This window comes from Bos indicus, chromosome 8 (genome assembly GCF_029378745.1).
Source record: "Bos indicus isolate NIAB-ARS_2022 breed Sahiwal x Tharparkar chromosome 8, NIAB-ARS_B.indTharparkar_mat_pri_1.0, whole genome shotgun sequence".
Classification (NCBI taxonomy): domain Eukaryota; kingdom Metazoa; phylum Chordata; class Mammalia; order Artiodactyla; family Bovidae; genus Bos; species Bos indicus.
In genome coordinates, this window is record NC_091767.1 from 110,879,063 (window position 1) to 110,890,462 (window position 11,400).

The window sequence follows — 11,400 nt, forward strand, 5'->3', positions numbered from 1 at the left end:
TCAGTCGTCTCCAACTCTTGTGACCCCATGGACTGTAGCCCACCAGGCCCCTCTCTCCATGGGATTCTCCAGGCAGGAATACTGGAATGGGTTGCCATTTTCTCCCCCAGGGGACCTTCCCGACCCAGGGATCGAACCCACGTCTCTTGCGTCTCTTGTATTGGCAGGCGGGTTCTTAACCACGAGCGCCACCTGGGAAGCCCATACACAGAAAAGGGCTAAATTCCTTAACTAAAGATGTCTGGTTTTCTTTTACAAATAGGAATCTTTTGATCTTGTGATTACATGGTCTTTGTTGCAAAACCCCTACATATCCTGGCTCCCCCCTCACCTCTTCGGAGCCGTCCGTAGAGCCAAGTGAGAGGCTGTGTCCAGGGCCGAGGCCCTCAGTTTTGTCTCCGAATAAAGCATTGTGCTCAGCTTTCAGGTTGTGCGTGGTTTTGTCTGTTGACATCTGCCTCCCGAGGACGCAGCTCAGTGAGCTCACCTGGGCGTCTCTCCCCTGCTCAGGGCCTGCAAGCCTCCTCCAGGGCAGAGACCTTCCAGGCATGGGGGGCCTTGCTACCCCTCCAGGCTCCTGCCCTCACACCCCACATCAGTTCCCTTCCCCTCGTCCTCTGTCTGACCCTCCCCATCACCCCCCTGCCTTACAGGCTCCTCCCCTGACTGAGGGCTCCTTTGAGCATCGCTTCCCTGTATGGTCCTCCCTCTGCTTCCCCACCCTGCATGACAGATGTGGTCCTGCAGCGCCCTGTCCTGCTTTGATGCCAGCCCTGGTCTGCATGTCTCCCAGCAGAGCCTAAGCTCTTGAGGGTAGGTCTGTAGCTTACCTGGAGCCTCATGTTAGGTTCTCACGTGATTCTCATACTGAAGTCTGAGGACCACTCCTCTGCCCCATAAGAAAACACACTACGGGGTGGAGAGTTCTTTTCACAGGGGCAAAATGTGTGCTTCCAACCTCGGGCAATGCTGCCCTGGTCATAATTGTCACCAATTTAAGGAAAGTTCCCTGGGAGACTTTCACAGTAACGGGCTTCCTTGGGGAGGCCAGCCTTCTTCCTGATTCCTGTTGTTCCAGTTCAGGTCCCCACAGTGGTCAGCTGGAGCCTCAGCCTGGGTGCATTAAGTACAACACTTGTTCCCGCCCTGAGACACCCTGCTTACCTTTCCTCCTACAAACTCAGATGCCAAGTCAATCAGCTGCGTGAAGTCTGGAGGCCTGGCCACTTTTCCTTCCCTGGGGGAGTCAGCCATGCTTCCTGCAAGGATAAAGGCAGGCTGGGTCAGCCTCTGGGTGCCGAGTCTCAGGGAGCAAGGCCCTCATCAGGCCCGCAAACCAAGGCTTGAGCCATTCAAACAACACACGTGCCCCCCACTGGTTGTGGGGGTACCCGCTGGCTCAGGGTCCCTCCCCAGCAACTTTGCACAAAACTGCATTGGGAGGGAACTAGAGCACGGCCCCCGTGTGAACCTTCTAGGAAGAAAATACACAAATTCTGCAGCCACAAAATGCAAAATGTCATTATTCAAGGAGGAAAAAATGCTTCAATGTAGAAAAGAACAATTTGCCTTGAATAGTTTTGAGGTACATTCAAAAAACACATACTGGGCTTCCCTGGCGACTCAGTGGTAAAGAATCCGCTGCAAATGCAGGAAACACAGGTTCAATCCCTGGTCCAGGAAGATCCCACACGCCTCGGGGCAGCTAAGCCTGCGCGCCAAAACTAGGCGCCTGCGCTCTAGGACCCAGCCACAAAGACAGACCACACGCCCTTCCGGCCGCGATCCTCGAGAGACGTCACTGCAGTGAGAAGCCCCGGATCGCCACAGCTAGAGAAAAGCCCAAGCAGCAAAGAAGACTCAGCATGGCCAAAAATAAGTAAACCTAAATAAAATTATTTGGAAAATAGCCTTTACAGAAAGGCTACTTTGAGACATTAGAAAACAATCTCACTTTAAAAAACAAAATGTGTTTTGATTCCACGTGTTTGTCTTAGTATGAATAGAATGGTAGATTTCCAATTAAAAAAAAAAAGATATACAGGCAACAAAGGTTTAGAGTATAGCACAGGAAACTATAGTCAATATCTTGCAATAATGGAAAATAATCTGAAATATATGTGTATATGTATAACTGAATCACCTTGCTATGCACCTAAAACATTTTGTCAACTATACTTCAATAAAATATATATATTAAGAGCACACACACACACACACACACATATCGAGCAGCTGGGCACTAGACCCTGGTGGAGGCGGGCCCAGAAAACAGGACAGAGCACCCTCCTCGTCCACCGTGCCAGGCGCCCGGCCTCTGGGGCTTGGAGACGTCTGTTCCTTCTGCCAGGAAGTTCTTCCCGGCACCTGTGCAGCTCACCCGCTACCTCTGCTCAAGGCCCGGCTGGACTGTCACCTTCTGGGTGCAAACTGCTCCTGCGGTGCGGTGGCACCTCCACCCACACCCCCACCCCAGCACTGCCAACGCCCCCACCGCATCTATCTTTGTCTCCACAGCACACAGACCTCTGTGGGATTCGCCTTCTTGTAGGTTTTTATTATCTTCTTTCCCAATTGGATGTGCTACGCTCCATGAGGACACTCATGAGCCAACTCATCAGACAAGACCCTGATGCTGGGGAAGACCGAGGGCTGGAGGAGAAGGGGGCGACAGAGGATGAGATGGCTAGACGGCATCACCGACTCCATGGACATGAGTTTGAGTGGACTCTGGAAGACGATGAAGGACAGGGAAGCCTGGTGTGCTACAGTCCATGGGGTTGCAAAGAGTCGGACCCACCTGAACAGCTGAAAAACTACTGAGGACACTGATTTTTTTTTTTTTTTTTTTTGGCCCACGGGTGTATCTGCAGGGCTCGGAAAGTTGCCTGCCACACGGGTGTATCTGCAGGGCTTGGAACATTGCCGGCCACATACAAGATGCCTGACAAATACTTGCTGGATTAATGAATGAGTGAATAATGCTTTCTTGATTTGTGTGTTAAAATACTGATTCCTCAAATGGACTAAAATCTTCCCAAGGATGAATAGGTGCAGAAGAAAACAGGACATTTATTTCCTGACATTTATTTGAGTCTACAATAGCGTCCTACACAGTTCATTTATTTTATCTGATTTTAATCCTCAGAACAACCCTGTGAGTTTGGTATTCACATCTTACAAACAAAATGCCCCTTTGAGAGGCCGAGTGAACTGTCCAAACCACACAGCTGGGGAGGGAACCCTATTTCCAACCCAGACATGTCCTGACATGACGGATATTTGAGAGCTCTCAGCCCGCGTCAGAGTCTCAGAAGGGATGCTCACACATTAGTGTTAGGCTTATCCAGTGGCTGTAGCTGAAGCTCCCACGGTGGCCAGGCCCACGGCCACACGTGGGACTGACCCCTGACCCTTGACCCCGACCCCTGCTCTCCAGGGGTGATAGGGGCCCCCTTTAGGAGGGACACCCAAGCTGGGCACCATGGAGACGGAGCGACAGAGAGCACTTGGCCGGGTGGGATCCGGGGCCTGGGGGCTGGAGAACCGCACTGGTCCAGACCTGCATGGGGCAGCCTGGAAGCCCTGGCCACAGGTGGCTATTCAGCGAATTTTAAAGAATCACAAGTGAATAAAATGTAATTTTAAAGAATTACAATTGAATTACAAGAATTGCAGTGAATTTTAAAGAATTACAAGTGAACAAAATAAAATTTTAAAGAATTACAAGTGAATAAAAGTGAATAAAATAAAATTACAGTACAGTTCCTCTTGTACTGGCCATATTCTGAGTGCTCATAGCTGTGCGTGACTCCCAGGTTGCCTGGTACAGAGAACTTTCCATCCACTCAGGACATTTACCGGCTGGAGAAGATAATAGTGGGCAGCCCACCCGTGTCCCCCCCCCCCACACACACACACGCAGTCTCTAAACCTTTAACGCCAAAGGACAGGCAACACTAGCCCACCTGGTAGACGTGCCCTCACGGCCGCTGATCAAATGCTTCTTCCCGGAGCGTCCCTGCCATGCCCCGGGGTAGCCGTCAGAGCTCACATACTCGGCTCTGCTCAGCTCTGCCGGCAGCTCAGGATATTGGGGGCTCAGAGGGACGAGGCAAGGCCAGGCTGGGAGCAGACCCGTCCCAGACTCGGTGGGTCGCTCAGATGTCCCCCCGACCACTACCACCACGACAACTCAGTCCGTGTCCCGCATATTGAACAAAACCCACAGGGCCAGGACCATCATGCACACTCAACAAAGACTTGTGAGTATTTCATTTCCTTAGCTAATTACGGAACATGTGAGTCACCCATTGTTTCAAACAGGCTTGGCTTTGTTTCTCAGTCGGTTGCAGTGAGCTCGAGACACCCCAGGACAGAGCATCCACACGTTTGCCTGAGTCAGGGATGCAGGGTTCCCGGCCCGGTACCCCACTGGATGGGAGGAGCCCGGCGTCATGGCAACACAGGCCCAACCCACACGGAGCAGGCATCGCTCTGCCTCCCTGCCTCCCTGCCTCCCAGGGAGCTGTGGAGGATGGAGAGCGTTCTTTTTCATCTTAGCCGTCTTTTATCTTTTGCTTTGATGCGCCTCAGACTACACAAACAGTTGGTATGACATGCGTCGACCAAAGGCTGCAGATTCAAGGGAGAAAGAGATTAAGGGGAAAAACATTTTACACTTTTTTCCTAAATATTGGAGTCACCGCTTCAGGTTCTTCCAGCCCCACCCTGAAAACCGGCACTCCATTTAGACAATAAACACCGCGGCACAGCACTTGTTTTTAAAAAAGAACACCCCCTAACACAACACTGTTCACCAACTATGCTCTAATATAACAAAAATTAAAAAAAAAAAGAGAATGCCCCTTCTGAAAATGAATGTTTCCGTTTGGAAAATACCTACATAAAAAGTCCTTCCTGGGCGCACATTGGTCATTGTAGCCGCACCCTCTATAGCTAACGGGTAAAGCCGCCGAAGCCGACCCTCGTCCGTCTGCAAGATACAGGCAGCGTCTGGGGCCACCAAGCCAGATCTTTTAACGTGGTCTGTTTCTCAAACGGGGTGAGCACACTTTCCTCGAGTTCGTTACTACATATATGTCGCAGAGTCGGACGCGACTGAGCGACTGATCTGATCTGATATATATATTCATCAAAAGTGAAGTCGCTCAGTCGTGTCCGACTCTTTGCGACCCCGTGGACTATAGCCCACCAGGCTCCTCCATCCATGGGATTCTCCAGGCAAGAATACTGGAGTGGGTTGCCATTTCCTTCTCCAGGGGGTCTTCCCAACCCTGGGATCGAACCTAGGTCTCCTGCATTGCAGGCAGATGCTTTAACCTCTGAGCCACCAGGGAAGCCCCAATATTCATCAAAGGGCACTTCAAAAACAGCTGGAAGTTTCCGAGGCTGACTTCTGCTTTTCCCCATGAACTCTGCCATTTGGAAACATCTGTTTTAGTTGGCAGAGTAACCTTGGCTTGGGGCAGAAATTCTCCATGGCGTCTTTCATAGCCTTCGCTGGAGGCCACGTCTGCCCACTTCCTGAGCCTGCATACTTGGCTAGAACTGAGGTGTCACGTGGTGACCTTACAGCTACTCCAAGACGTAGTGACTTAAAGCTTTATCATTCTCTTGGCAAACTCCATTAACAGGTAAGATTTCGCTACTCAAGTGTGTTTAAAATGTGTTGCATTGAAATAAAAGAAAAACAGATCTTTGTGAAACACTGTAGAGGAGTCAGGACAGAGAGAAATCTCAGAGGAAAATGAAACTCCCAACCCAGTTTAATAGAAATTGCAGGGGCAGAGGTGGGGGGTGTGAAATCCAGCCCCCTGTCTTCTCTTCAGACACTCACAGCTTTTCCTACGATCCTGTGTTTAGACAAAACATCCAGCCCTTCGAACAGGCGAGTCACTCAGTCCTGGGTTCTGAGCACACAAGGTTTGATGCAGTGTGGTGCCTATGTGTGCTGTGGTTGCGCTAAGATGGCAACTATCTGCTATTTGAACCATTTGAGTTTGAAGCGAATGAAATCTAAAGCTCAATGCCCCTTATCCGAACAGCCAGAAGACAGATTTCCGTTGCTGTAGAAAGTTCTAGTCAAGATGGAGGTGTGTGGATGCAAAGCACATTGCTGCATGTTATAGGAGGACACTCATTATTTTCATGCCTTTTCATGAATGACCTTGGGTGTAATAGCGACTTTCAGTAAGTCTCGGAAGTCTTTAACAACCTCCCACCAATGCAGGAAAGCCAGAGCTAACACTTCAGAGCTGCCTGTGGGCTTCCTGCAGTTGGAGACCCACTGGGTGCCCCTGCAGTTGGAGACCTACTAGGCGCCCCTGCAGTTGAAGACCTAATAGGCACCCCTGCAGTTGGAGACCTCCTAGGTGTCTCAGAGTTAAAGACCTACTAGGTGCCCCTGAAGTTGGAGATCTACTAGGCGCCAGGCACGGCGCTCAGACCATGACACAGGCTCTAACGCCCATGAGCTTCTTACAAGGTGGCCGTGTCTGTCCCCACGTTCCCCAAGGATACCATGCACATCCAGCCCCGCTCGGTCTTGGCCTGGGGAGTGAGCTCGGACCATCCCCTGCAAAGCCAATGCTCCTCGCTCAGGGCTTGTCAGACAGGAGGCCACTGGGAGGTCGCCGGCGAGCCAAGGGCAGCTGCCCGCCATGGCTACCGGGCCTCCCTGCATAGACGCCTGCACCCCAGGCTCGGGCCCGCTCTCCACCCATACTTTGCTCTCCTGCTGCACAGCCACCTGGTCACACCTCCTGGGGACTGAGGACCCCACCACCAAGCCCCGCCCTGCATGACATCCTCAGCTACGCCACCAGCCTCATTCTGTTAAATACGAGTCCAGGCTCGCTCTGCCGGCTGCATGAGGCTGGGAAAATAAGTTTATTCAGAAAGCCAGCTGACAGAGAAGACGGCAGGCTAGCGCCAAAAATCTTAGCGGGGTCTGGATGCCAGGTTCTTTTACAGATCAGAGATTGCGGGGGAGAGATGAGGAAGCAAAGTCAAAAGGCCATTAGTCTTGCACACATCTCCTAGAATGGCAAGCCTGCCTCAGCCAGGGGGTGTGTTCATTTCTTCCTTCCTGCCATCCACAGGTGGAGAAGACTCTGAAGAAGACACTTTGGTTTAACAGGCAGGCAGAGAGGCAGGGTTCTCCGAGGCAGGCCATTCTGTCTGATTATAATAACAAAAGCAATGAAAAGCAAGCCAAAGAAACACTTCCAACACGGATCCACAATTGGCTGCTTCTGTGCAAAAATTCCGGAGAAGGCGATGGCACCCCACTCCAGTACTCTTGCCTGGAAAATCCCATGGGCGGAGGAGCCTGGTGGGCTGCAGTCCATGGGGTCGCCAAGAGTCGGATACGACTGAGCGACTTCACTTTCACTTTTCACTTTCATGCATTGGAGAAGGAAATGGCAACCCACTCCAGTGTTCTTGCCTGGAGAACACCAGGGACTGGGGAGCCTGGTGGGCTGCGGTCTCTGGGGTCACACAGAGTCGGACACGACTGAAGCGACTCAGCAGCAGCAGCAGCAGCAGCAGCAGCAGCAGCAGTGCAAAAATTCCAGTTCTGGAAGGCCAGCGCTTGGCCTCCCAGGCTGCTCAGACGCTGGCCCCTTCCTGCCCGTGGGCCTCAAGCACCCAGTCCTCAGTCTGTCTGTCGCATCAGCCATCCACTCCCAGAGCTGCTTCTGACAGCCAGTTGGGCACGCTGGGTGCTGAGGATGGACACTAAACTGATCCCCCTTCCTTCAAAGACGTCGCTGGGAGAAGAGTGGGTGGGATGGAGTGGGCGGGGCTGAGCACGGTGGGTGCAGAGAGGGCCTCATGTCAGGGTGCTGTGGGTGGGCGTTGCCAGAGCAAACGTGAAGTGGGCTGAGATCCCGCAGAAACGGGCAGGGTGCGCCTCACCTCTGGAGATGCACACACAGGGCCTGGGGACTGTGCCCACGTGAGGCTCCCTCGTGGACTGGGTCTGAGTCCAGTGACGGGGACCCAGGAACACACACCTCCCACTGCCAGATGGGGTCCAGTGACACCGGGAGATGGGGAGACAGAGACACCGGTGCCCGTGGATGGTCTCAGTAACAGACACATGGCGGCCCGAGTGCCGGCGCAGCCCACCCACCCTCAGTGGGTAGAAGGCCCCCTCCTAATGTCTGCTCCTTCGTCCCGAAATATACCCGTGTCCACATCACCTCACATGGCAAGAGGGAGTTTGCAACTGTGACAAAGGTTATAGACCCTATGAGAGGGAGGGGAGTCTGGGTGGCCCGGGTGGGGTTACCCTAACCACCTGAGACCTCTCGGGGAAGCAGGTTCTCGCCCCTCGTTGTGGGGGGATGTCCATGGCTCTGAGACTCGGGTGCTGCGGGTCCCCCAAACTCAGCTCATGGTCCCCCACTGTTTCTACTGATGGAGGAGCCCCCAAACCTGACTTCTCCCATTCCCACCCGCTCAGACCACCTGCTGCATCCACCTCTACATCTAACTACTAAATACGGAATTCCCTTACCTCTTCATTTAAAATTAGCTTTTAATTAATTCTAGGAAAAAATCAAGACCTCCTCTAAAAGGAGCTGTGACTGAGGTCAGGCTGCGATGCTTAATGCATAGGCTAAAGCTTTTCAGGCAAACTGCAACTCAGTCATCAGAAATCAGGAGCGTTATATGGGTTATTCCAGTGCAAGGAGGCCATTTATTCCCTCCCGATGGAAAAAGCTTAGTCCTTAAATTTCATACAGTCAAGAGCTATTTCCCTTTGGGATTTGCCCTAAAATGGGAAGGTGCTACGGGGTGAATCTAGGAAATGTGTGTGGAAGGTCTTTGTTCGAGGAGCCAGCCAGGCTGCGCTGACAATTCAGAATCAACAGTGACTTCTGTCATCACTGTTGATAAGTCCTAATTAAAAAAAAAAAAGCCTCTGGCCAGAAGTATAAGGTTTATAGCAAAACAGAAGAAAATAGAAGTTTATTGACATGTGGACACAACTAGAGCCAGTGTGGGCAGTGACACAGAATGCCCCAGGTAGGCACTGAGACAGTGACACAGAATGCCGAGGTGGGCACTGAGAGCCCTGGTGAACACAGCTGGGGATTTATTCAGGTTTTTCTCAGATGTGCGGCTCTCCTTTGGAATAAAGTTTCATCTCACCCATGGGCTTAGTGCTGTCAACGTTTCTGTAGTTTTGTAAAGACCAAAGTCAAATGATTTGAGCCCCAGCAGAGCAGGACCAGAGTCCAGAGCCGCTGAGCGCACTCAGGCTGTTCCTGGCTCTGCAAACACTGTTCCCGGGGTTTAGCCACCCCCGACACTGAGCATCTGCCAGACCCGTCCCACCCTCCCCTCTCACGGGGGGACTCGTGTGCTAGTAAGCTCCTCTCTGCTGCCCTGTTCTTTCCACAATAACAACTTAAAAACAACATGTTGTTTATCAACGGGCCTCTGAGCTCACCAGGAAGGAGTCTGAGGCTCCGTGTTCAGGATCGGGTTTCTTCTGTCCCACAAGCCAGCCCAGGTCTCATGGCGCTCAGGTGCCAGCAGGAGAGAATTCACAGTTTCCCAGGGACGGGCTGTGCCTGTGTGACGTCACAAGGGCTGCAGGAGACGGAACTCTGAGCTGAGCGGCCCCTCCCTGCAGAAGCCAAGGGGCCCCCCAACCCTTACTGAACAATGTGGACCTGAAACCCCCGCTGCCAGCCCTCGGATCCCCTGGGGTCCGTCTCTAGGAGGCTCCTGTGAGAGCATGTGTCCAGCACACCCAGCGTGGGCACCCAGCAGACAACAGCCTGGGGGGTGAGTGCAGGAAGGACCCTCCGCCTGAAAGTGCAGGTGCACACGGAGCTTCCAGGGGCTAAAGGGGCCCATGGACCTGGAGAAAACATACCTGTGCCTCGTGGTGCAGGAAAGACACCTGTCCTGGCCCTGGAAGCCTGGGGTCTGGGGAAGTGCACCCCATGAGATGGGGACAGCTGAGCACAGCCAGACACCCGTGTTCATACATGACATGCATGACCATGCTGGACACCCATGGTCACATCTGACACTCATGGTCATGCCTGACACACATGGTCATGCCTGACACACATGGTTGTGTCTGACACGCATGGTCTTGCCTGACATGCATGGTCATGCCTGATTCCCTTGATCACACCTGCCATGCATGTTCATGCCTGACACGTGTGGTCATGCCTGACACGCATAGTCACGCCTGACTCCCTTTGTCACACTTGACATGCATGGTCATGCCTAATTCCCTTGGTCACACCTGACACCCATGGTCATGCCTGACATATGAGGGGCACAGCCGACTGCACTTGTCATCACAGCATCCTGCCAGTGTTATCCCGGCTCACAGATGCAGAAACTGCGGCCAAGGTTGCCAAGGTGATCCTGGGAGCCTACCTCACGAGCGGCTAAACCGAGTGGGGGCTCAGAACACCCAGTGTGCAGGAGCGTGGGCGCCCCTACCGTCTGGAGGTGTTTCCCAACCCAGGAGCCCCTCCCACTTCCCGTCCGGGGCTCTCCTCCCATGCCTTGGCCCACCCTGTTCCCCCTGCACCCCGACCCTGCCCTGATGGAAAGGCTGCCCCCGTCCTTCTCCAGGAACCTGGCCGGCCCCCACCAGACCCTCTGGTTCCAGAGGGCATGCATCTTCCCTTCCAAGTGAAATTCTTAATAGCAAAACCCATCCTGTGCTTCCTCACGTAGCAGATTGTTTTAAATTAATGGGTGTGCTTCTGTCCTGATGTCTCCGGTCACCCACGGCCTCTTCGGAGGCAGCAGCTGCAGTGTTCAGGCTGTGGCCAGTGGGTCACCAGGAGGGCCTCGCTGTCCTCTGCTTCTCTGAGTCCAGCTGGACACAGACAGCAGCCACGGCAGGGTGCTTGGAGCTGGCAGAGGCTGCCAGCCCTGCAGGCCCGCGTTCTGCAGGATGTGTGGGCTTCTCCCTTCCTCGGACTGAGCGCCAGACATTCTCCAGTCTTTCCAAAATCCCTTTCACCTGCCCCAACTCTTTCAACAAATCCCCTTTCTACTTACATCAGCCAGACTCCGATTTTCCTGCTTACAGCGAAGAAACAGCCCTGCCCTCGGGTCTGACCTGCTGGATTAAACTGGGCTACACCTGGTGACCCCCCCCCAGGCCCTCCCTCAACACCTGCCCCCAAAGGGGCACGTGGGCTCCGTCTTGCCCCGACACCAGAGACGGCCGTGGGCAGATGTGAGAGCCCTTGTCACCCCCATCAAGAGGCAGGGATGTCCAGACAAAGGCTGCCCCAGGGACAAGAAGATGGACAGCCACAGGACATCTGTCTGCGAGGAAACACCTTCCTGCCCGGTCTAGCTGCAGCCCTCGCCCCCAGACCC

The 11,400-nt window shown here is 53.3% G+C and overlaps 1 protein-coding gene across 2 annotated transcripts in view; it reads right to left on the bottom strand.

The window, feature by feature from the left end:
• Window positions 1-11,177, bottom strand: part of ALLC (allantoicase) — a 30,461-nt gene extending 19,284 nt beyond the window's left edge. Inside the window, exons 1-3 of one of the 2 annotated variants that reach the window (XM_070795410.1) lie at window positions 11,074-11,177; window positions 9,488-9,630; window positions 1,165-1,259 (exon numbers count right to left, since the gene is read on the bottom strand). In XM_070795410.1, coding sequence (XP_070651511.1) covers window positions 1,165-1,254 — 90 coding nt within the window. In that variant the 5' untranslated portion in view covers window positions 1,255-1,259; window positions 9,488-9,630; window positions 11,074-11,177. The remainder of the gene's footprint in view (window positions 1-1,164; window positions 1,260-9,487; window positions 9,631-11,073) is intronic. The other variant, XM_070795411.1, reaches the window with a different exon arrangement.
• Window positions 11,178-11,400: the final 223 nt, after the last annotated feature.